The sequence below is a fragment of the Macrotis lagotis genome, chromosome 4 (assembly GCF_037893015.1).
Source record: "Macrotis lagotis isolate mMagLag1 chromosome 4, bilby.v1.9.chrom.fasta, whole genome shotgun sequence".
Taxonomy (NCBI): Eukaryota; Metazoa; Chordata; class Mammalia; order Peramelemorphia; family Peramelidae; genus Macrotis; species Macrotis lagotis.
In genome coordinates, this window is record NC_133661.1 from 77,608,928 (window position 1) to 77,633,546 (window position 24,619).

Sequence of the window (24,619 nt, forward strand, 5' to 3'; positions counted from 1 at the left end):
AAAAACTTTCTAATCATTCTATCAGAACAGTGCCTAATACATAGTTGTTGTCTGACTGGGTCTTAGCCACATCCTCCTAGGGAGATGTCATATTTCTATTACATCTTGGTAACCTGGGGATTGAGAAGAGAAAGGTCCATGCTGAACTAAGTGTGTGCTAAGGGAGGATTTAGAGAAGATAAAGGATGAGTATAAACAAATTGAAATGGCAGAAGAGAGGTAGATCCAGCTAGAGGTAGATCCAGCTAGAGGTAGATCCTATCTCCATTAACTCTAGAAGAAATGGAAGCATATGAACAATTTACTGTGTATTAAAGGTATTAAAGTGGGAGTAAGACAGATATAACAGAAACAGGACAAGTATTTGTACAAGGATGGAGGGTGGCCAGGTGGCAAGACTCACTAGAGTACTGGACTTGAAGTCAGGAAGGTTCATCTTCCTAAGTTCAAATCTGTTCTCAGATGATTCTTAGCTGTGTGACTCTGGGCAAGTCACTTAATTCTGTTTGCCTTAGTTACTTCATCTGTCAAATGTGCTATGACAAAGCACTCCAGTAACTTGAAAATCCCAAGAAAATTCCAAATGTGGTCATGAAGAGTTGGACAAAAATCAACAACAAATGAGGGCTTTTGTTGAGAAAAGTCATCAAATCCAAGCTAGTTATTTCTGGAAAATACCGTCAATCAACTTCATTTACCATCCCTGGAACTTCTCCATTCAAAATACTCCTGCCTGGCCGCCACTCCCCTCTGTGTGCTATTTTCCCATATTAGAACAGAAGCTCCTTGGGAGCAGGGATTATCTTTCTTGTTTAGTGTTCAGTATTCAGTACAAGCATCTGACACCTAGTTGGTGCTTCTAAGATAAAAGGCTATCAGTAAGAAAGGATAAAAGACATCAGATCGGGATGGCAAGGGCTACAAGACTATTAGAGGGGATAGGAAGAGAATGTCTTGTCTGTTCATTTCAATGATCACTTGGGGGGGGGGGGGGGAGAATCAGTGGGAGGGGTGGGGAAAGTCTTCTGCTACCTATGTTACAGACAGTATTTTCCAGAAATAACTAGCTTGAATTTGATGACTTTTCTCAACAAAAGCCCTCATTTGTTGTTGAGTTTTGTCCAACTCTTCAACACCACCTAGCAACTTCCCCTCCTTTAGAATGCTAAATGGCACATAAGCCTGCTCCCTGGGACATAAGTTCGGTCCCACAAAATAGCACCTTACTCAACCATGATCTAAATATGGAGATTCTGGAAAAGGAACAATACTCCCCACCCAGATCTCAACTGATTAAGGAATTCAACATCAGCTATATTCTTCAATTAAACTCCAGCTCCTACAGAAGTCCTCAGACACTGAGTCACAATATTGCAAGATTTTATTGGGCTCATTTGCAGTCCTTTTTCTTTCAGTCACACCCCATGCTTTTGGGGCAGGGTGCAGGTCCTGGGGTATTGAGCACTTCCCTCTGTTATACTAAAGGATGTTCCTGGTACCTTTCCTGAGGAGCTAATGAATTGACTTCCTTTCTGTGGATTTCTTCCTCATTGGTCATCTAGGAGGGGCAAAGTCTGTTCTGAAGGTACCACTTTCCCTAGGTGGTCTCTTCCTTAGCAGGTCACATGGCTCCCTCTATTTGATTTTCCACCTGTGACATCCTGTAGGCATTGTTAAAGATCCAGATGTTTTGCTGACCCAGTTGAAGTTGATGGGCCCTGAGACACATTAGAAATCCCTTTGACCAACATTTAAAACTCTCTTCAGACCAGAGGCAGGCTAGGGGAGGTGGTAGGACAGTCTTCCAGTGGTGCAATTGTGTTATCCCAGTTGGGAGAACGAGATGATGCCAACCTGATTAGCTAACTTCAAAATAATCATAGGCTACCTGGTGGCCACAAGGTGGCTGGCTACCTTTGCCATGGCATTGACAGATATCCTTTGACCCAACTGTATTGTTTTCCTGACAGGTCAGGAAATTCCCTTTGATTTTCAACTCTACATCCTCCAGGGCCTTGAAGTCCTCTTTCTTTATATCCTTAGTTTCCAAATGGCCAGATTTCTCACAATCCTTGGCCCGCTGAAGCATGGAATCCGCCAACTGCTGCCCAGCAATGTTGATATCCCGCACACATGCAGCTACCGAGGCCCATGTTCTGTTCTCTGATGGACTCGGCTTGGCCACCTCTCTGCAGCAGTCCTTGACCACTTTGTTTCCTACTGCCTTCTGCTTGCTGATACAGGATTCCTTGCAGACATCAGCATTTTTCCTATCTTTAAGCCTGGAGGGACAGGTTTCCACTTGAACGTTGGCATTTGGACAATTGGCCTCCCCATACCCACCTTCTTGCATCACGGGACACCTTTCATCTGAAAGGCGACTGAAGTGGGATTTGATCCAGGGATCACTCTTACACACTTTGGCAGGGGACCCTGCGAGTTCATTCTTACAACCCTCCTGGGATTTGACGGACTTCTTTTTCCGTTGAAAGCAGAGATAGAGGCCTCCAGCCCCAAGCAGCAGGCCAACTGCCAGCACCACCTTGCATGATGGTTGCTGGATAAGGATTACCAGGCTCTCCAGGACCCTGAGCCAATCAGTCTGAGAGAAGAAAGCATGGGGAGAGAAGAGATGAGAGGGAACGAGGAGCCCAGATAACCTAGCTCATGCTGAAAGGCACACCAGAGGGTGTCTGTGGGCTGGATCCCTGCTCCTCCACTCCCTCCCCCACCTCAGCAATGAACCCCATTGTGAGGGAGACAGTTGGGAGGGCTGGGCAGATGGTCCCAACAAGGCTTGGGGCCGTTCTTGAGTATCCAACAGAGGGAGTTGGGGTCTGTTGCTCTAAGCCAGACTTTCCCCCCCTCAAGTTTACTGGAAGGGTAACTCAGTCAAACTAGAGACCTTCTCCACCACTACTTCTGCATAAGACTCAGTCTACAGTTTGGTTATTCTTCCACAAAACAGAGGTTACTAATTATTGTTTGCTGTCATGGCTAAATCATTTCAGTTGGGTCTGACTTTTCAAAACCCTATTCATGATTTTCTTGACACAGATACTGGAGTGGTTTACCGTTTCCTTCTGTAGTTCATTTTACAGATAAAGAAAATGAGGCAAATAGTTAAGTGACTTGCCCAGGGTCACTTAGCCAGTATGTATCTGGGGCCAGTTTTTAACTCAGAAAAATGAGTCTTCCGGATTCCCACTCTATTCCCTGAACCCTCTCTCTACCTTAAGCATTATGAAAAGCTACTTATTGGCTGAGTCTGTCATTCCCTCCCCAGCAGTCAGAACTCGGACCACTCTTTATCTAACAATGTCCTTTTGCTCCTAGTTCATTTAGCATTGTCTCTGTCCTTGACTTCTCCAGTCACAGAAGAGAAATTAGTCTTGAGAACAAGAAGGGAAGAAGGAAAGGGCAAGAAGAGCATTTTGGAATGGTGTTAGGTCACAATTGGGAGGGAGGAAGGAAGTACAAGAGATTAGCTCAGCACAGGGGCAGCACTGGAAAACTATCCGGATCACCATGATTGTAAGAAGACCTATGATGAAGCATCTCACTGACACAGAAGCAAAAAACTCAAGATGCAAAAATGAGGCATCCATTTTGGGAGACATGGCTGATAGGGGGAATTTGTTTTTCTTGACTAAATATTTGGTTTTTACTTTTTTAATTATTTTTTCTTTATTAAATTTATTTTATTTTTGTACAAATGAGTTTTATACATTACTAAAATATTCTTGTTTAAGAGTAAACATAATACCCCCTCCCCCAAAAAATATAGACTCTCATGAGTAATAAAGTAAAGGAAAGAGGAAAAAAATTAAAATTAAAATTAAAAAAATAATAGGGGCAGCTAGGTGACGCAGTGGACAGAGCACCGGCCCTGGAGTCAGGAGCACCAGGGTTCAAATCCCACCTCAGACACCCAACAACCACCCAGCCGTGTGGCCCTGGGCAAGCCACCCAACCCCCTTCGCCCCACAACCCCCCCCAAAGAATAATAATAATAATAATAACAACAACAACAACAACAACAATAATAATAATACATGTATTTCAGTCTGTGTTCCAACACCATCAGCTCTGTTGCAGGCGGATCGCATTCTTTAGGATAAGTCCATCACAAAAGCTACTTCCATATTTTTCCACTGTTACAATTGCTGATCACAACTCCCTCCATTCGTACTTCCCCACTACCATATACCATATTCTCTCTCCCCTTTCACTCTGTCCCTCTTCTAAGATGTGCTGTAGGGTAGCTGAGAGGTAGCAGACAGATCCCCTTGACTTGCTTGGGAACTGAGTCAAAGTCAGCTGGTCTAGTCTTAGCATTTAAAATGTAATTATCATGCTCTTGAGGACCCCTTCCCACATACTCATCAAAACCTTGAAGTGAAGGGAAGAGGTAGGAAGGTTATTCCATTCTGGACACTCTGTCTTAAATTGGTAACTGCAGATTTTTATGCATGTTAATCAGTGCACTCATCCTCATGTTTCTTGTCTGACCTTTCTTGAAGACTACCACGATATCAGGGAGGTGATGCCATGACAAACATGTGAATTAGATCTGAGTGAGGGAGGGCTGTGCTAAGTCACCAGCCTCACTTTCTCCTCCAGAGCCATCTGAGTCCAGTGGCCAGAAATGAATTGGGATGAATGGAGATGACCCTGAATGTGAGGTAATCAGGGTTAAGTGACTTGTCCAAGGTTGGTCAGTTAGTGTCAAGTGTCTGAGTCAAATTTGAACTCAGGTCCTTCTGACTCCGGAGCTGATACTCTATCCACTGCTCCACCTGTCAATATTTCTTAATATAGGTAAGGTGTAGAAGCTTTTAGAAGGGAGTGGGAGTAGCTAGGTGGCGCAGTGGAGCATCGGCTCAGGAGTCAGGAGTACCTGAGTTCAAATCCACCTCAGACACTTCATAATTACCTAGCTGTGTGGCCTTGGGCAAGCCACTTAATCCCATTGCCTTGCAAAAACCTAAAAAAAGGAGGAGGAGGAGGAAGGCCTGTAAGCCAACTACATATTCTCTTAGTTGTCCTGTAACTCCTGGAAGCAAAGTCCACGCCAAGGGCCCAGGTGCCCCTGAATCATCACTGAACTCATTCTTTTAGCAGGCAGCTCCTTCTACAAAACTCACTTCTCAAAGACCCTACAGGAAAGGTGACATCGGTAAGTTCAGAGTACCCACCGCAGATGTTCACAAGGACTATGTGTGCCCAGCCTATGGTAGAATATTCCAAGTTTGTATTAGTCTGATCAGTCACATTCGGACACACTGTAATTTGTCTCAAACCTAGTGATGTCATTTTGGTCTTCTTCAATAATGGACAAAAACCAACCAACCAACAGGCTTCCTAAGTTAGAGCTTGCTTTTTTTTTCAATTGGAATGTTAACTGCTGCCTCAAAAAGGCTGGCCAGGCCTCATGAGGGGACCCGCCATGCTAGGAAACTTTGGGCTTGAGTCTAATGGGACCATTTTGTGGAAATAGGCAATAGGAGGCAAGGTTTATACCCTGTGCATTTCCCAACCTGCTCCCCTCTGTCCACTTAGAGGCAGCTGGTGTAAGCCAGGGAGTCCACCTGGGCAAACCCATACACCTCAACCATCGGCCCAAGGCTTCTATAAACACCCAGGGCACCCACCAATGGCCAGTGGCAATGCCATTAGGTGGGGCATCTGTCAGATATACTGCTCATGCAAGGCTGGAATGCCTTTCCAAACTTGTTGGGTTCATGTCTAGCTTAGACTAAGGTCTCTGAGGACAGGGGCTTTATAAAAATGCATATATTTCAATAGAATTGGTTTCCTTTGTAGTCCTACATATTTTATTTTGCCCATCTGAAGAGGAGCCCATACACTTCACTGCCAAACTTGATCCATGGCGTGAAAAAAAAGATTAGACCTCCTGCCTTGACGGACCTCTTCCTTTAGCAAACAGCCACAGTGTCATATTAGAGCTACACTGAAAGGAAAATTCTGCAGAGTACTAGAGGCCCAGGGAGCTAAGGATATGAGCAAGCACTAACCTTTCCCAAGGGGGTGGGGGCTATATCATCAGCCCTGCTGTGATGATGATAATAAACTACTGCTCTTGTCTATCAAACTCCTTAAGGGGCCTTCTCTAAATATTGGCCAGTAAAAATGAGAAAAAATAAAAAAGCCAGTTAATAATAAAGGTGGGGCTAGGGCGGCTAGGTGGTGCAGTGGATAAAGCACCAGCCCTGGAGTCAGGAGTACCTGGGTGCAAATCCAGCCTCAGACACTTAATAATTACCTAGCTGTGTGGCTTTGGGCAAGCCACTTAACCCCGTTTGTCTTGCAAAAACCTAAAAAAATATTTAAAAAAATAATAATAATAAAGGGGACAAAGTAGTCCGGGGCCTTCTCTAAATATTGATCAGTAAAAAGTAAGAAAAAAAGAAAAATTCAGTTAATAATAAATGAGGGGTGGGGGTGGCTAGGTGGCATAGTGGATAAAGCACGGACCCTGGAGTCAGGAGTACCTGGGTTCGAATCGGCCCTCAGACACGTAATAATTACCTAGCTGTGTGGCCTTGGGCAAGCCACTTAACCCCATTTGCCTTGCAAAAAAACCTAAAAAAAAAAAAGTTATAAATAAAAAAATATAATAAGTGAGGGGGGTCAAAGTAGACAACTGAAGGAGTTAGTCAACCTTTCCTAAGGACCTGCTGTGTCCCAGATAGCATAGTAAGTACAGAGTGGGGAGGGGGGGAAGAAATACATGAGACAAAAAACAGTCCCTGCCTTTGGGCCTCATAAAGTAATAGGGAAGGAGAGGAAGAACCGGAGAAGAGAATTACCCTGAAATTTCCTCCTCAGATCCAGATGGCTGGAGGTAGAGACTGCTGAGAGAAGACAGTCCAGAAAGGGGGCTGTCAGGAACTCAGAGGTCACTGTCTAGGGGGGAGGGAGGGGACTCTCTATTTCTTATGCAAAGGAAGAATTAACTCCTCTCTGCCTCTGGAGAGCTGCGCCTGCCTCCCCTCAGAAGTGAAAAGACGCTAAACCACTGCAAGTTATCCTCATAAGCACCCCTGTTCCCCACCAATCACTGAATCACAGAACCTTGGTTCCAGATGGGACATGAGGAATCAGCTAATATAACCTGCCCATTTCATGGATGAAGACACTGAAACCCTGAGAAAGGGAAGGAAGCTAGCTAGATTAGATCCCTCACCCACTTCCAGGATCCACCTTACCTTTGAAGGGGATGGTGCCAAGTTTGTATAGATTCTCCTCCAGTTTCCCATAGTCCACCTCTGCTGTGGTGGTGAATGGGGTGGTCACTGGAGGGTAGATGCCCCCGATGTCCACCTTTCTCCCCTCTCCAGGGGTCCACCCTGTCAGACTCCGCATTAGGCATCTGCCTAGCCCTTTTGCCCCCAGCCTCACAGGGGACCAAACTTGGGGTACCAGCATATCCCTAGGAAGGTTGATTTGGTTGCTCTCTGCCCTTGCCCTGGAGTCAAGCCTGAGCTTTCTCCTTCTGTTAATAATCAATAGCTCTAGTTAAAAATTTGCTGCTGCCCCCCTGACTCCAGGGTCCAGGCTAGGAGGGGGGGATGTGGTAAGGTGATCGTTAGGGTCAGTGAGCTTGGAGATCACTTAGCCCAATTCTCTCATTTTATGGTGCAGGAAACTGAGGCTGGGATTCAAACCCAGGGCCTAAGCCTCTCTAGACTCGGGCCTCTTTCCACGCCTCACCCCGCCCATTTGGAGCCTGTCTCCAGCAGTTGCCCCAAGAGCCACGCACAAGTTTCTCTTGTCCCTTGGCAAAGGAGGGGGTCCAGTGACTCGGGGGCACAACCTCCCCGACTAGGCTGAACTTGCCTTCCTGCCTCCCTTTCCAGAGCGAGGAATCGCAGCCCTAAGTGGGAGGGGTTGGCAGAGCTTGGTATCTTCCGGTCTCTGGCTCTGGGAAGGGGGCAGGGGCACCGGGGCTGCTCCTGGGTCTCTGATTGGCTGAGAGCTGTCTTCTCTGGTACTCCTCCCTCTGCTCCCATTGAGTTTTCTGCCCACGCCAGGAAGGGCTTGCCCCGCGCTGTCTCCTTCCCTCCCAGCCCCAAAGTGTCTTTGTGATTCTTTGTCTCGAGTCACAAGTGATGACTTAGGAGAAGAACTGCCAAGGCAGAGCCGTGGGGAACAGGGAGAGGGCTCGCTGAAGCCCCCTGCAAGGACCCACTCTGAAATGGGGCAGGCGCTAAGGAAGGGGACAAAAGGAAGTCATGGGGTGAAGGGGGACGAAGAGCCAGGCTGATAGTAAAGGGGCACCTAGGTGGAGTAGTGGCTAGGACAACAGTCCGGAGTCTGAGGACCTGAGTTCAAACATAAATACTGCTTGTGTGACCTTGGGCAAGTCACTTTACCCCATTGCCTTGCAAAGCAAAACAAAAAGAAACAGAGTGGAAGGGGAAATAGGAGTGAATGGGCAGGGGGAGGGACATCCTGATGGTGGGATCAGGATTTCGTAAGCTCTGGAGGGAATCAACATTTATTTTTCTTTCTTAGACACCAGATATACAGCTAGGCAAAGGGAAGACAAAGACAAAAGTAACAGTTCCTGCCTTCAAGCTTACACTCTAACAGGGAAAGCAACATATGTTTCTATACACATATGTACATATATACCTACCTGTGTCCACACATACTACAGAAAGGGGGATCTAGGGAGAGGGGTTGGGGGGCTGGAGGGCAGATCAAGGAAGGTCTAGAGCAACTGAGGGGCAAGGTGGATAAAGTGCCTTGTCTGGAGTCAGGAAGAAACATCAACTACCTGTGTGACCCTGGACAAGTCACTTCACCCTGTTTGCCTCAGTTTCCTTATCTATAAAATGAACTGGAGAAGGAAATGGCAAACCACTCCAGTATCTCTGCCAAGAAAACCCCAAGTTGGGTAACAAAGAGTCTGATGTGACTGAAAAAAATGACTGAACCTTCTAAGGTCTCTCATAAAAGGCCACACTTGAACTGAGGCCTTAAGGAAACTAGGGCTTCCAAGATACGAAACAGTCAGTGCAAAGTACGACGATGGAGGGGAAGGTGGCAGAACAGTGAGTATGAGAAACTACACAAAGGACTAGAATCCATGGGATAATTTGTACTGAAGTAAGATACAGTGGATGGGCTCAGTTTGTGAAGAACTTTCAATGTTTATGGATGATTTCAGAGTCAAGATAGGAACACTGGAGCTTGAGAGTGGGGAATGAGAATGACACATTCAGTCTTGGTGGCCATGTAGAGGATGGATTGGACCTGAGGCAGGGAAGTCAATGAGGTTATAACAAATGTCCAGAGGAGGAGAGAAGACAGAGACAGAATGAGAGGGTGGCTCTGTGAATAAGGGGATAGAGACAGATCCAAAAAGGATGATCTTGATATGGCAGAAGGACAGAACTGGCAAGCAACTTTCATAAAAACAGTGGGTTTGGAGAGAAAGAGTTGTTTTGAAGATGTTGATTTTAAGATAGATGCCTAATGTCCAAGAGGCATCTGGTGATGAGAGAGTGGAGCTTAGGAAAGACTAGGACTAGATATATAGACTGAGGAGGCATCAGGATAGAGAATAATTACATCTATGAGAACTACTGAGATCCCCAATCAAGAGTATAGAGAGAAAATGGAGTAGGGCCTTGAGGAACTCTAGGAGACTGAGGCAATGTCAATGGATGCTGATCCAGCAAATGAGCTAAGCAAGTGCTTAGCACCATAATAGATCCATTCCACCCAAACAAGAAGCAGTGAGTCAGGAGATTAAAGTAGCAGAACCAGGAAAACATTGTACACAGTAACAGCAAAATTGGAAGGATGCTCAAATGTGATTTGGCTACTCTGATCAAGACAAAGATCCAAGACAATCTCAAAGGCTCCATGATGAAAACTGCTATCTGCCAACTCTGAGTAGAGATTAAAGAGTCTTCTTTAAATTTTTAGGGTTTTTTTGTATGGTTAATGTGGAAATATGTTTTGTATAACTTCATATGTATAATTTTTATCATACTGCTTGTTGCTCAAGGGATGAAGGAGGAACCAGAGAGGGGAAGAGAATTTGGAATTCAATTTTTTTTAAATGTTAAAATTGTTTTATATGTAAATGGGAAATATTAAGAAACAAATTTTTAAAAAAATTTAAGAGAAAGCAGTATTCAAGAAAATTCTGAGAGGAAGCATCCAGAAGAAGAAGATCAATAGTGTCAACTACTGCAGAGAAGATTCAAAGAAAGGACAATAGCCCCATTTTTATTTTCCCCTTCTTCCTCCTCCCTACAACCTTTTTCCCCACTCCCTCATTCCCTCCTTAATGTTTTCCTTTCTGTTGAAGGAAAATAAAAATATCACTTCAGATAGCAAAAAAATCTATATAAATAGATATTTTATTATGAGCAAATTCCTAATACTCTGTTGTTTTGTTGGGGGGGGGGGCGGGTTTTGGGAGGGGGAGGTATGAGGGGAAGAAATGTGTATACTCTTGATACTAGACCTGTGTGTTTCCTCTATCCTACACTGCTTGAGTGTTACAGGGCTTTGTCTGCATGGTTCACCTATGTACAATCTAGCCTGGTTTCACACGCTGGTTGGAGATTAGACGAGTCATCCAGACAGAAAAGGCAAAGTGACATTTGAGTCTCCATGGTCACCCTTCCTTGGGTCAGGCTTCAGCTGGTGAGTGAGATTCAGGGGAGGCCTCAGGCTGTGGGGTCTCAGCCCTGCTCTCACCAGAGCCCTCCAGACCATTTTGGCTCTGGGAGGGCTCTGGTTCCGGGTGTTCCAGGGCATGGCGGGTATCAGCTTGCCAGAGTTGTACAAGGTCTGTCGGGGTCTTCCCTGCCTAAAGGGAACAGAGAAGACTTGTTTAGATGCCTGGCACCAGAGGGGCACCTCAGGTAGGAGGAAAGAACTGGATGAAATGTGGATTTAAATCCTGTCTCTGATGCTTGGGCAAGCTATGTTATGTCCCTCAGCAGCTTGTTTCCTGATCTGTAAAATGAGGGTGCTGGACCAGAGGGTCCCTTCTAGCTATAGCTCTAGGACAGTATGATCCTAAATCTCTGCTTCCCCAGGCCTCCCCAGGCCTAGTGGGGCCGTCTCATTCCCTCATCTCTTGGAGCTCTGTTCCTGTTGAAGGTATTGTAAAAATTTCACCTGCCTCATCCCAGATCTTCTGAGAAGTTCTGGTTTTCCTCTAGGTGTGGGTCTCCTATCCTTGGAAGACAGGGATGGGACTTGCACAGACTACAGAGCTTCTGGAAAATGGGCTTTTGAGAGGTGGCCATAGAGAGAAGACAATCCTTTGGTGATGAGTAGTCCAGGTATATGGGTCTCATGAATGCTTACCATATTCTTGGCCATCATGTCAGCCCCATGCAGAAGCAGCATCTTGATAATCTTGTAGCGGTTAAGGCGTACAGCATCATGAAGGGCACTGTCTCCTTCCTATAGCAAGTTCATAAAAGCAATTGGGGTGTGGAAGTGGAGAGAAAATAGCTCACAAGAGAGGAGTCAGGGTCATGTCTAAGTCTCAAGGGGCATAACCCAAGTCACAGAGGACTTGGACAGTAGAAGGGTATTGGAGAAAAGAAAGTACAGGTCTCTGGGAACAAGGTTCTTCTATTTCAAAAATGGGTCACAGGCCCTGGTCATAGACCTGAGAAACAACAGGGAAGTTAGGGGGCACACACCCTGTCCTTAGAATTGATATCCACTCCCATGGAGAGAAAGTATTCCACAATCTCCACTTGCCCCGTCCGGGCTGCCACATGGAGGGGAGTGCTCAGGAGCTGTGTGGGAAAGAAATAGGAGTCACTGGTTGAAGAGAGACCAGAGCTCCGGCTCTGCCCTCTCCTAACTCTGTGGATGGTTCCTTGCTAAAGGGGTACAATACTGGTTACTGAGAGTCTCTGCTCTTCACTCATTAGTTTGATGACCAAGGTTTGGGGCAATGACACAGGATGACATTCTATCATTTTCTAATACATCATTCTGGATATATTTGGATAGCCCCCAAAGGATGCTGAATGCTTACCTACAATCCTCTTCACTCTAGGATGTTGTTGCTAGGGAAGCCCAGGCATAACTAAGATAGGTGACTAAGGCTTTGCCCCAAGGGAGCTGACATTCAGGGAGAGCAAACCTGCTCCACAAGTCTTCTGCCCACCTGTGATACAAATCTACTTCTTTGTCCAACCCAGGATCCTACATGAACTACTATGATGGTCTGGGACCATTCTTCCTCCCCAGCCCTTCTGGGCATGGAAACCAATCAATTGTGTTTATCCTGGTGGTTAGACTATCTTCCCCACCTTCAAGCTACTTTTGTCCCAAATGAAAAAAATCTACTTATTTTTCTGGATTCTGGGCTTAGAAACAATGGCAGAGGGTGTTTTGAAGGGCTAGGAAAGCCCAGTGTCCTTCACTTTGGGAGATTCTTTCCATGTCAGTCTCACATCATCCCAGTTCCCCTCACAACCACCCCCAACAGCTGCCCAACAGTGACCCTTCACCTTGTCGCGCACATTGATGTCTGCCCCATGGCTCTGCAGAAGCTTCACCACTTCCAGGTGGCCTCCACGACAAGCCCAGTGTACAGCTGTGCAGTCTAGCTAGGTGGTCACAGGTCCCAAGAGAAAGGGGAATTAAAATGGCAGGTCCCAAGAGTCCCCATTCCTTTCCAAAAGAGGGTTTTGGAGGGGCGGGTCAAGTCCAGGCAAACAAGGTAACAATGGAACTTGGTCAATGGAGAGGATAGATAACCCTGGGGTAGTCAAGGGAGCAGAAGCAAGAAGCTTCCTGCCTGTAAGGTCAATGCCAGAGTGGCAGATCAATGTCTTCTCTAAAATGGCATCAGAATCAGTGTTTGGGTTTGGGCTAGACTGGTTCCACTAGGGACTCAAGAAACCCAGCACAGGGACGATATTAGGTGACCTTTGCCCAAGACAGGAATCTTTTTACTCACCCGGTCCTGGAAGTCCACAGTAGCTCCACTGTCCAATAGCTTCTGTAGGATTTCCATATGACCCTCCAGGGAGGCCCGGTGAAGGGCTGTCCGGCGAAACTGTCCACCCAAGAGAACACACATGACCCAGAGCTTAGGCACCAGTTCTTAGCTCTGCTTTGTTGGTGAACTGAAGGCCAGGCCTTGTGTCAGTTGGAAGACACTGCCCAGTCTTCCATCTACTTTATTCAACCCCAACACACCCTAGAGAAGTGAAATTTCATCGGCACCATAAACTTACTCTATTCTGGTTTCTAGAGTTTAGTGCCTTCAATCCCACTTTCCTCCCACTCCTTTACTCCTTCCTCAATGCCCTTCAGTTTCCACTGTAGAAACTGAATCCTTGAACAGACCATAGGGCTTTGTGTATGGTGAAGGAGGCTTGAAAAAGGTAGATAAAAGACAAAAGTATTTTCAAAATATACAAGAAGAAATCATGATAGCAGGGGCAGCTAGGTGGCGTAGTGGATAAAGCACCAGCCCTGGAGTCAGGAGTACCTGGGTCCAAATCTGGTCTCAGACACTTAATAATTACCTAGCTGTGTGGCCTTGGGCAAACCACTTAACCCCATTTGCCTTGCAAAAACCTAAAAAATTAAAAAATCATGATAACCCTTACAGTGTTTGGTTTTTAAAAAATCCATCAATTAACACTTTTCACTACTAATTCCTTTCTTGTGAACTAGGCTGGAAAAATATTAAGTTTTATACATTAAGAAACCAAGGCAAAAAGAGGTTAGGTATCTTATCTTGTTCAAGGTTGTATGATTAATTAGCAGCTTATGCAGAGGTAGACAGAAAAGAGAATGGAATTTCATGGGTAAAGAGAACCTCCTTTTCCAACTTCAGTTCTGTAACTATATATAATTTTAAAAGAATTGCCCAAAGTGGTGATGTCCAATGTAAATAGGACCAGAGACTGACATAGAAAATCAATCTATAATATTTTTATTTTGCTCCACATTTCCCAATTACATTTGAATCTGATTGGGCAACACTCCAGTGTAGCTGGAGTAGCCTGTTTGACACCTCTGGTCTCAAGCATGAGAGGTTAGATGACTTCCCAGTGTGTGGCAAAAGCAAAACTTCTAAATCTTCCTGGTTGCAAGGCTAGTTCTCTATCAAATATGGCAGGTGCCTCATTCTAGCCCAGTAGCAATAGTAAGAGATATCATTTAATGATTTAAAATTTGAAGAATTCTTTACATTATCTCATTTGAGTCACATAACTACCCAATGAATTAGGCATTGTGGGTATTAGTGCCCCATTTTATGGGTGAGGAAACTGAGGAAGAGGTTAAGTGATTTGCCTGTGGTTCCACACTAAGGAGCCTCAGAAGTCTAAATTTGGGTCCTTCGGGCTTCACCACTCTTATGTACTACACTACATTGAGACTTTTTATTATTTGTTGTTGTGTAACTACAGTCACCTTATTTGGAGTTTTTTGGCAAAGACACTGGAGTGGTTTGTCATTTCCTTCTCCAGCTCATTTTATAAATGAGGAAACCGAAGCAAACAGGGTGAAGTGATTTGTCCAGGGTCATATAGCTAGGAAATGTCTGAAATTGAATTTGAATTCAGGTCTTCTTGGCTTGACACTCTACTGAATAAAAATTATTCCCTATAAAATCAGTTTATAGAATATACATTCAGCCTGAGTTTCAAAAATGGTGATGATATTATATTGGGTTATACTCCTAAACTTTTTACAATTCCTTCCAACCCTGAAGTCCTGTGATTCAAAGACCATCATGTTTTCCTTCAAAAAGCTAGATTTCTCCCATGATACATCTGTCAGAAACAGAAGCTTGACCTTGAAGAAATGGAGACTAATGGTGCTTTTAATGCTTTTATGATGGGATTTGAGGGGCCATTACCTCATCACAGGTATCAGCAGAACCCCCATCTGCCAGGAATTTCTCAATGATATTCATTTTCCCCTCCACAGCCGCTTTCAGGAACATCTCCCCTTCTATGGGTCCAGTCTAAGAGGAAGATCCCAGTCACCAGAGTCCACCTCACCCATCAGCAGAAGTAGATCTCTGCTGTCCTCCCCAAGCTAGTTGTGTTACTTAGATTTCAAGCCTGAGACACCTGCAAAAAGGCCCTCCTCATTGTTAGAAAGAATGATGACTCCACGAAACCTACAACTTCAAGTGCCTTCTCTTAAAGCAGAAAGAGGCTAACTCTTCTCTCCAGAGCTCCTTGTACCAGTTCTGCCCCTAACACAATCATCTTTGAGTTTCCTTCTCCCAATGGGGAGAGTCTTATGAAAATGTTTTGCAACTGAAATCTGAGTTAGGCTGGAAAGAATCATTCTTTCCCCAGTCCTCAGTCCCTTCCCATCTGAATGGTGCATTTCCTTTCCCCATGTCTCCCATTCTCACTGTGCCTCTCCTCCCCAAGACCTGCAGATTCTTCCTTACGATTTCCTGCGGTTCAGGTGGAGGCTCTGGGGTCCGGGTTAATGCCTCTCTCTTCTTTTGCTTCCGTTTCTTTCGAAGCTCAATGAGGTTCTGGATTCCACCCACATCGATGATCTCTCGGCGAAGATCCAATGATGTCTTTCGCACTCTCTCTTGGCCCTGTTCGGAGTACAGATCTTGTGTACTAAGTGCTATAGGAAATGAGATGGGGGTGTTGAGGTGAGAAGTGAGGTAGAAGCAAGCTACCTTCTGACTGCTTCTTTGGAGAAGACTCTTAGCTTCAGACTGTTCCTCTCTCCCCACTCTTACTTACAGTTCCACTCCAGTTTCTCATCAGGGGACAACACTTGAGTCTAAGACTTTGAGTTTAGGGAAGCCTAGGGTAGCCAGTAGCCCTGAAGAGTTCATTCCTTTTATCCTCTTACAGAATGGCAGACAGAGCTGGTAAGAATATTAGGGACTGATCTAGTCCAACCTGTTCATTTTACAGGTTACCCAGAGTAAAATATGATGTGACTTGCCCAAGGTCACAAAAGTAGCAAGTGACAGAGCCACTACTTAAATCTCAGGTCCCTGGACTCTAAAGTCAGTCATCTTTCCACCACACTGAACTCCCTCAAAAGGGAATAATCCCCATGTCATCCCCCTCTCTCTTAGGTTTAGAAAAAGCAGATGGGTCTTCAGTAAGCCATAGAGACAAAGAAGTTCTGAACTATTTGAGAAGAGGTCCTTGTCATCTTTGGGGAACAAAAAGCAAGGGCTCAGGATTGGAGAGGCACTTGGGATAGGGAGTGGTCTCCAGGACTACTTACCTAGTTCCAAGGCCTAAACTCCAGAGTAGAATTTGGTTCTTGGGCTATTCCTGGCTCTTACCTTGACTTTTTGTAGCACCTGATTCTGGGTCCCCTGGTGTTTCTCATTCTCTAGCACCAGCATGTTCATCTGCATCAGCCTGGGCTTCATGTTGGAGGTAGCATGGAGTTTCTGGCAAAGGAAACCTAAGCTCAGACTGAACTCTTGGCAAAGTAACTTTCCCTGGAGTTTCATCTCTTCCCTGGCCCAGTGACGGATTTGTAACACAACGTTGCTTTTATGACTTAAATGCTTTGGATATATTTTTCACTTGGGGACATCATAATAAGCTAAGCAGGCACTATACTAAGCACATTGCAAATATTATCTCATTTTATCCTCACAATAAGCCTGGAGCATTAAATGCTATTATTATGCTCATTTTACAGATGAAGAAACTAAGACAAACAAAGATTGAAATGAAATGGGGGAAATGTGGTAGAGCTTGGGGGTCTTCTAACTCCAAATTCAGCTTTGGGGCAAAAGATGAATTTTTCAATTCAAAAAAAGAATTTTAGACCCAAGCATCATTCCCAGGTCATTTCAGTCTTTCGAGGTTAAGTGAATTTACCAATGTCTCAATGTCCCATTGTCCCAATGAATAGGGCAGGAAGGGTCAGAATTTGGATCTCCTATCCCCGTACTACAGTAGTACTCTTTCCACTAGACAAGGTTGGACAAATCTCATTTCTAATGTCAGCAAATGAAAAACCCAGTCTCTAATTGGTAAACTCCCCAGACAAACTCTGCATCCCGGATTTCCCTTTCCTTTTTTCTGCTCTGCCTTTTCATCTTCAAAACTGCTGGAGATTTCAAACTCCCTCTCCTTTAATATTCCTTCTTGGGCAACCAAGTGGTACAGTGGATGGTCCTACCCTAGGAGTAAGGAAGATCTGAGTTTGAATCCTGCCTCAAGACATTTACTTAGCTGTGTAGCCCCAGGAAAGTCATTAACCTCTCTGCACCTCGGCCTCATTTGTGACATACATATAATGTAATGATAACATCTACCTTCCAGAGTTGTTGTGAACATTGAGAGATTTATAAAGCGATTTGCAAACTTAAAGCACTATATTATAACTATATTAGTTATCATCATCATCATCATTATTATTCCAAACAATCCCATCTGTTTCCAGGAATAATGAAGAACAAGAATTTAAGGAATAGGAAGAAGAATAAAAAAGGAGAATGAGAAGAAAGATGATGGTCTTGGTGGTGATGAAGATAATGATAACATTTATAATAGAATTATGTGCTATATAAATTAGAATTATCTCATTTGATCCTCACAAAAACCCTGAGAGATAGATGCTACTATTATTCTCATTTTATAGATGGAGAAACTGAGGCAAGCAGATCAAAAAGGGTCATGAGGCTAGTAAATGCCTAAGGCCAGATTTGAATAGCTGCCCATGTCATCTGGACACCATCAGGCCTCCTTCATTGGAATTGGCATCCCTTCTCATCCCATCCAGAAGCATGTGCCTAGGTCCCTACTGTTCTCAGAATGGACTCTCAAGTCACAGATTAGGGAATCTAAAATCAGGGACCGGGAGCAGCTAGGTGGCACAGTGTTTAAAACACCAGCCCTGGAGTCAGGAGGACTCAAGTTCAAATTCGACCTCAGACACTTGGTACTAGCTGTGTGACTTGGCCAAGTCACTCAACCCCATTGCCTTGCAAAAACCAAAATAAATAAGTAAAATCAGGGACAAGTTAAAGGTCAGGAGTACTATGGGCAGGGGGATAGGAGGGAGATAAAGTTAATTAGAGGGGAAAGGGAAAGATGGAAGGTTCCTAGCCTGGGAGAATCACATCCCGAACTACCACCCACAACAAAGGAGCTGGAAACTGGAGAGGGTCATTTTTGGAACTCCTAATTTTCTGTTGTACTTCCTCTCCTAGCTCAGGGTAATGATTAATGAATTATTAGGAAGTTATTAATTAACTACTTTTTGACTCAGATCAATTTTGTGGGTGGAAGAATAGGTTTTGTAGTCATTAATGAAGATGTTACCTCCACTGACGTCCTACTCTGGTGCCTCATAGAGGTAAACCTAGATTCTCAAAGGCTGTCTGAGGACAGACTGAGCTTTAGTAGGAATTACTCAAGAAGTTACTAAGGACAGAGACATTCATTACAGGATCAGCTATGCATCCATTGATTTTTTTTTTTTTAGGTTTTTGCAAGGCAAATGGGGTTAAGTGGCTTGCCCAAGGCCACACAGCTAGGTAATTATTAAGTGTCTGAGACTGGATTTGAACCCAGGTACTTCTGACTCCAGGGCAGTGCTTTATCCACTTCGCCACCTAGCCGCCCCCAACCATTGGTTTTTTGGAAGATCATTTACTACTGTGAGTTTAACAGGATGACCCAATGCCAAAGAAAGCCACACATTCTTAAATCTGATTTGGAAATGAACTTGGAGGTTGACTAGTCTAATCTGCATCTAAGGAACACTTGTTTCCACATCATTCCTCTTACACAGTCATCCAATTCTTGCTGGAGAGCCTCTAGTAATAGAGAATACATCCACTGAGGCAACCCATTCTATATTTAGAAAGTATACAGTGGGATCTTAGTATGAATGTGCACTATTATCTAGTAAATGGGACAGAGACAAAGAGCTTAAGACTCCATAAGTGAGCTTAAAAAAAAAAATAAAAATCAAGGAGAGAAGATAGAATCTAGGTTTAAAAGATTCAAATTTTTTAAAAAATGAGGCAGATTGTCCACATCTTGCACATTCTCACAGAAGTCTTATTTGTGTTCCTTCTTTTACCATAGGATTATTTATGGCCTGATACATTGTTCTCTTGATATTTCTCTGGACATGGAACAAGTTCTTGTTTTGGCAATTTTGAATGAGACGACCAAATGACCTTGAACTTGTGGGAGCTGAACAGTATGTGCCTGCTTTCCACTCCCTACTGCTCTGCTACAATTAGTGTCTCACACCCCCTCAAATGATCCAGCCCACTCCCAAGGTTCAGAATCTAGCAGACTGGGGGTGGGGGTGGGGGGACGGAGGCATTTGTTCTTGACTAGGCCATTGTTTTAGGAAAATGGCTTAGACTCAGTTTGGGATTTCATAATTATTCAACAAACTAGCTTCTCTGGACTTCTTGAGGACCCTCTAGACTAGAAATGACTTAATCCCATCTTAATTTAAATCTGCAATACTTCAGGGGAACTAGACTGTCCTCTAAAGTCATTTGCCCCAAGACACCTGATCACTGATTCCCTAAATGTTGCCAGCCTGAGGGGTGTTTGATGGCTTTGTTTTTTAGAATTAAGATTTTCTTACTTTTCTGGGGACTCAAGAAACTAAAATATCCTGACCAGCCAGGGCTGTTTCCCTCTCCTCCTACAAAGCCTGCTCCTATGACAGTCATCTGTCCTAAACTCTCTGAGCTTTGAATGAATGGAGGGAGGACGGCTGAGTCCTTTGACTTTATGTGCCAGAAATCAGTGGCAGGAAGCCACAATGGGAGGGATACCGATTCCCTTTCATACTTCTGGGCAATGGAAAGTGGTATTCCTAAGTGTGTGTTTGTGTTTGTGTGTGTGTGTGTGTGTGTGTGTGTGTGTGTGTTTATTTAAGACCCACAGAGGAAGACAGAGAAAGTGATGAAGACACCAAGATAGTGACAAACAAGAGAGAGAGGAAACAGAGATTTCAACCTCGTGCCCACACTCTGCCACAGTGAGACCTGGCCCAAGCTATAGCAACCACTGGTTCCTCCTTCTTACTTCCTCCTTTTTTATCCTTTCTTCTTTCCTTTGACCTGTCATCTTCTCCAGTGTCCAGAACTGGGTTCTCCCACATATGTATCCTACTCTTCTATGCTGGTGATTGCACATGGAGGATGGAAAACTGAATTGTACCCACTGTCAATTCAGGGTCGTCTGCGGCTGGAAGGTATTTTTAAGCAATGACCCTGTTCTGCTAAGTGGTCTGTCTTTGCCCTGTCTTGGTTCCCAGGTCCAGCTCCTCTCATGGCTGGGCTTTTTTTTTTTCCTGGGACCCTCAATCACCAGTAGGCTAGGCTTAAGGCATCACTTCTAGGATGGATCCCAGGTACTGGCAGTCAGCCTCTAGCTGCCCGGAGATCACCGCTAAGGGAGTCAGACAAAAGATTAGGAATGACTCACTTTCCTCCAGGATAAATAATTATTAGGAACCCAAGTGGGGGAATAGTATACCTTTTAAACATTTTATTTCAAATTCACTAACTAGAGTCCCAAGACTTTCTGCATCTTCTCAATATGGCTGTGGGTCCAGAGAGCTTCCTACCATCCATTCCTCCACTTCCCCTCCAAACCCCAGTACCTGATTCTCCTCTTCCTCTGCCAGCCGCTGCTCAATCAGCTCTGTTGCCCTCTGTACCTCTTCTGAGTCTGCCATGGTCATAGAACCGAGTGTCTGCTTCCAGCCCCACAATGCTGGCCTGGCCTGACAGGATGGCAGAGCCTTTATAGAGCTGGACCCCCTCCCCCTGGAGGGCTTGGGAGCTTTTGTCATGAGCTCACTGGCTGAATTCATTAACAGCCTCCCCTCACCCTAGGTCACCTTCAAACTCAGGCAATTGCTTGGAGGGAACCCAGCTATGCGAACAGACGTGGCATATGGGAGCTGTGATGTTGAAGAAACAAGTTGTTCTGGGTAGACTGAGGCATGGGGGGCACATTATGAGTCAACACTGGGGTTCTGGGGACAGTGACCTCTCCCTTATCATGCCTGCTCCTGGGTGCCAGCCCGGTGTGGAATGCAGGGCCAAGGAGTCCAGTTCTACCCCCCAGGGAACAGGGGCCAGCTCTGGGCTCACAGCTCCACCTTCTGGGCAGAGGAAGATTCCCTAGGCCTATATCTCCTGGCAGACACAGCCTGCAGGCTTCCTCTTGAAGTTGGGAGACGATTTGGTATAGATAGTGCTCCAGGAAGGGTAAGCTTGGGCAGCTGGAGTCAGTCAGCAAAATCAGCCTTCAAGAAGAGAACTCAGCAGCTGTGGGTTCTTAGCTTCTGAGAACCAGGTGAACTATCCTAGGGGCTTGCTGCTGAGGCCTCATTGCCCACCCTACGAGAGGGCATGCCAGGACCCCAAAGTCAAACTCGGGCAACTTTGACCCAGGAAAACTCCCCTGCTGTCAAGCTCCTGGCTGAGAGGCCCAGGCTCTGGAGAGCATGGAGCCCCTGCCAAACCTGTCCTATAGCAGGAAAGCTGTGGTGGAATCTGAGGGCCTGGGTTCATGTGCTGGCTTGGTTTCCTAACTGTGGGACCCTGGGCTCATGGGCTGCACCTTAAGTTTCTTGGCACATTAAAAAGTTTTGTCTGACACTAACATTTAGTAGTGGAGGATTCTAGGGAATCTCTGAGTTAGCATTCGAGAAGAGAACTATGAGAGGGAGACATCAAGCAACAGACATGAGAGAAGGAGCAAAAGGCTTTATTGATAAATATGCAAATATTTCTGTACACAAGGACCCACCATGGGAAAGACACCAGCCTGGAGACAGTTATGCCAGGGTATCATCTGGGAAGATGAGTTGGTCCAGAAATATTCTGGAACGGCTCAGACTATATCCCTGCCATACAACCTCATCCTTGCCAATTGTGCTGGGGCAGGGAAAGAGGGATGGCCCTCACCAGCTCTCACTGCTCCCTGGGACTCACTGTTGGTTCCCTTCACCAATGGGGAACTGGCACTATGCCCACAACAGAGCCGGGGTAGAGGGGAGGCAGAAGCTGCTTCCGACCCTGAGGAAAAAGCTGGTAGTAAGCACAGCCTACAGCACCAGACTAGATAGATCTGGGCCCCAGGGGGCCATGGGTTGCTGGCCCTTTAGCCAGAGGTGATTTGCCCTATCCTGCCTTGAGAGAGGGGTAGCTAGAAGGCCACCTTGTGAACCCAGGAGAAATGAGCAATCCTCTGCATTTCCTGCACCAGGGTCAGCAAAAAAAAAAACAACAAAAAAAAAAAACCCTGCACTGGGGCATTGTATGTAGCAGCACTGCTTCTCAGAGGCCTTTATCAAGTGGCCCCAGATGCACCTGGGCAGTGTTCCTTCACTGCCAACAAAGCCGCAACAAGGAAGGTATCACCTGAAAAGGACAGGAGAACTCCAGGGCAGCAGGAGGGGAAGCCTGGTGTTCCAGGGGGAAGAACTGCCCTGGGAAGAAGGAGCCCCTTTCCTCACCCTCCCTCTGGGAGTATCAGTCCTGGGGTGGCAGGGGCTGGTTGATGATAACTTGGATAACAAAATCTTTCTGGATCTTGGTCTCCTGGAGTCGCATGCGGTCTGTGAGCAGCTTTCCCGAGAAGAACCAGCGCTGCCAGGAGGGCTCGATGCCCTCCTGGGAGTGCAGCTGCCTCTTGAGCTGCCCGATTGTGTCGGATAGGCTGGTGTTGAGCCTCACATCCTTGCCACTGGACAGGCGCACCTTAAGAGGGAACTCACGTCGGGCACTGGGGGCTGGTTCTGGAGGTTCCACCCCATCGTCCTCACTGCGCTCCAGAAGCAAGTTGACTGGTGGTGCTAAGCAGTAGACAGGGAGCTGATAACGATTACCAAGCTCATCATAACACTCGCTCAGAGAACCTAGGGGAAGAGCAAGACACTGAGAGAACCAGGGGAAACTTTTCCCCTTCTTTACTCTGGGATCCACTCCAAACCTTTCGACTCCTGATGTCTGACCACTAGCTTCCCTGCTACCTCAGTTCAGTCTCCCAACCACTCTGATGATTCCCCCCACCTCCTCGGAGGCTGTCCTGCCTCAGGAAAGAAAGAGCCCAGGCCATCCATTCCCCAAGCAGCTCCCCGCTCCACTCACCATGGGGCAGGGTGATGCTAGCTCCATCCAAGATGGCCTGAGCCAGCTCATGGTCGTTGGCCTCCACCGCAAAGGCGGCTGCCTTCAGTGCGTCCCAGATCTCCTTTCGGCCTTCAAAGGCTGGTGCTGTGTCCCAGAACTCATCTCGCTTGCTCCGCAACTGCCCATCTGTCATAGGATAGTCACTCTTCCACTTGGGTCTCTCCTTCTTCAAGGGCTCATTTCGTCCTATCAAAGATAAGAGGGATGAAGGTGCTCATCAATACCCAGAGCTTAGTCTAGTCTGTCCTCAGGGAAAGTCTGGTTTTATGTAGTCTGGGCCATCTGTTGCCATTGAGGTCTGTGGAACCCTTTCACAGAATGAGAATTAAAACTTAAAATGTCACATCCCTACATACTTAAATATATTTTCTAGCCAATGACATACATTTTAAAAGTACAGGCATTTTTCTCTCCAATTTTAAATGTTTCAAAGGTAGTTTTCTTGGATCTTCACCTTAAGATACGATTTTTTTTAAATTGTATCCAAAAGAAAAACAACATATGGCTCATTTTTATTGCTACACAGCCCTCAAAACTTTGAAAGAGCAATGATGTATATAAAGTTTCCTCAGAATATTGGTCAGTCTTGCAGATAAAGCTTACAGCACATTCCCCATACATGATGCAACCCTTCTAAGCTGCAGAATGTTCTCTGCTGTCACCAGAAGAAGAAAAAAATGGAGTTAAATTACTAGGAAGAGCAAACAGGACCAGGGCCCTCAATAAATCAATCCATCCCCTAACCCCTACCTAACTCCCACTAAATCATATTGTTTGTTTCTAATCTGTTGAGGTTGGGAAATGAGATAACTAGACCTCCTCAATAATGTCTAGTGCAACAGGAAATGCGACTGAGGAAGATCTCTTAGAACAAAGCTCATCACCTCCACTGCCATCTCCTTTCTCTAGTTTCCCATTTCTTCCTAGCCTACTGGCTTCTTCTCTGATGACTTGGACCTCATGCAAGTTTCTCCTTTGCTCGACCTTACCATTACATCAGGTTATCCATCTCCCTTCTGCCTAGATTTGCTGCCTTAGAGCTTCTCCTTAACTTCTCGGCCCTGGCCATCTGGCTTCTCACTCCTCACCATTCTCAACCCCTTGACAGCCTCCTCCTGCTGGCTGCTCTCTCCTCCTTGGTTATCTGCAAGATCATCCCCACTCTTTAGGTGTGCCTAGATCCTGGCTTGGGCCCTCTCAGCAGCATCTCGTTGGGAATCTCTGCCCCATAAGATCAGCTCTACTTCATCTCTGGCCTAAGGTCCATCTCACCATTCCCAGGGGATGTCTCACACACACCTTAAACTCATCTCATTACCCCCCACCCCAGCTCTCCCTTCTTCCTAACTTCTTTATTTCTGTGGAAAGCATAACCACATTTCCTGTCACCCAAGTGTCCGACCTCAATTTTTCCCACTTCCTCACCCCACTCTATTGACT

The 24,619-nt window shown here is 45.6% G+C and overlaps 3 protein-coding genes across 3 annotated transcripts in view; all 3 read right to left on the reverse strand.

Annotated features, from left to right (window-relative positions):
- Positions 1 to 7,893, reverse strand: part of HOGA1 (4-hydroxy-2-oxoglutarate aldolase 1) — a 35,282-nt gene extending 27,389 nt beyond the window's left edge. Inside the window, exon 1 of the mRNA XM_074233203.1 lies at positions 7,233 to 7,893. Within this exon, the coding sequence (XP_074089304.1) occupies positions 7,233 to 7,452 (220 nt within the window). The 5' untranslated portion in view covers positions 7,453 to 7,893. The remainder of the gene's footprint in view (positions 1 to 7,232) is intronic.
- Positions 7,894 to 10,428: 2,535 nt separating this feature from the next.
- Positions 10,429 to 21,643, reverse strand: ANKRD2 (ankyrin repeat domain 2). The gene is made up of 9 exons (XM_074233210.1): positions 20,638 to 21,643; positions 16,322 to 16,432; positions 15,449 to 15,607; positions 14,900 to 15,007; positions 12,983 to 13,081; positions 12,531 to 12,629; positions 11,709 to 11,807; positions 11,365 to 11,463; positions 10,429 to 10,858 (listed from the first exon to the last, which is right to left on the reverse strand). Exons 1-9 carry the CDS (start codon positions 20,848 to 20,850, stop codon positions 10,679 to 10,681), a joined length of 1,167 nt encoding a protein of 388 aa, XP_074089311.1. The 5' UTR covers positions 20,851 to 21,643; the 3' UTR covers positions 10,429 to 10,678.
- An 88-nt stretch (positions 21,644 to 21,731) lies between these two features.
- Positions 21,732 to 24,619, reverse strand: part of UBTD1 (ubiquitin domain containing 1) — a 54,419-nt gene continuing 51,531 nt past the window's right edge. The window contains exons 2-3 of the mRNA XM_074233215.1: positions 23,138 to 23,365; positions 21,732 to 22,905 (exon numbers count right to left, since the gene is read on the reverse strand). Coding sequence (XP_074089316.1) covers positions 22,520 to 22,905; positions 23,138 to 23,365 — 614 coding nt within the window. The 3' untranslated portion in view covers positions 21,732 to 22,519. The remainder of the gene's footprint in view (positions 22,906 to 23,137; positions 23,366 to 24,619) is intronic.

What these genes read in the sequence shown, in the direction of transcription:
- ANKRD2 (XM_074233210.1), bottom strand. Translation starts at nt 20,850, where the DNA reads ATGAATTCAGCCAGTGAGCTCATGACAAAAGCTCCCAAGCCCTCCAGG. An exon ending in CTGTGGACTTCCAGGACCGG is followed by an intron (nt 12,630 to 12,982) that starts GTGAGTAAAAAG and finishes GTGACCACCTAG; the next exon opens with CTAGACTGCACAGCTGTACA. An exon ending in ACATGATGGCCAAGAATATG is followed by an intron (nt 10,859 to 11,364) that starts GTAAGCATTCAT and finishes TGTTCCCTTTAG; the next exon opens with GCAGGGAAGACCCCGACAGA.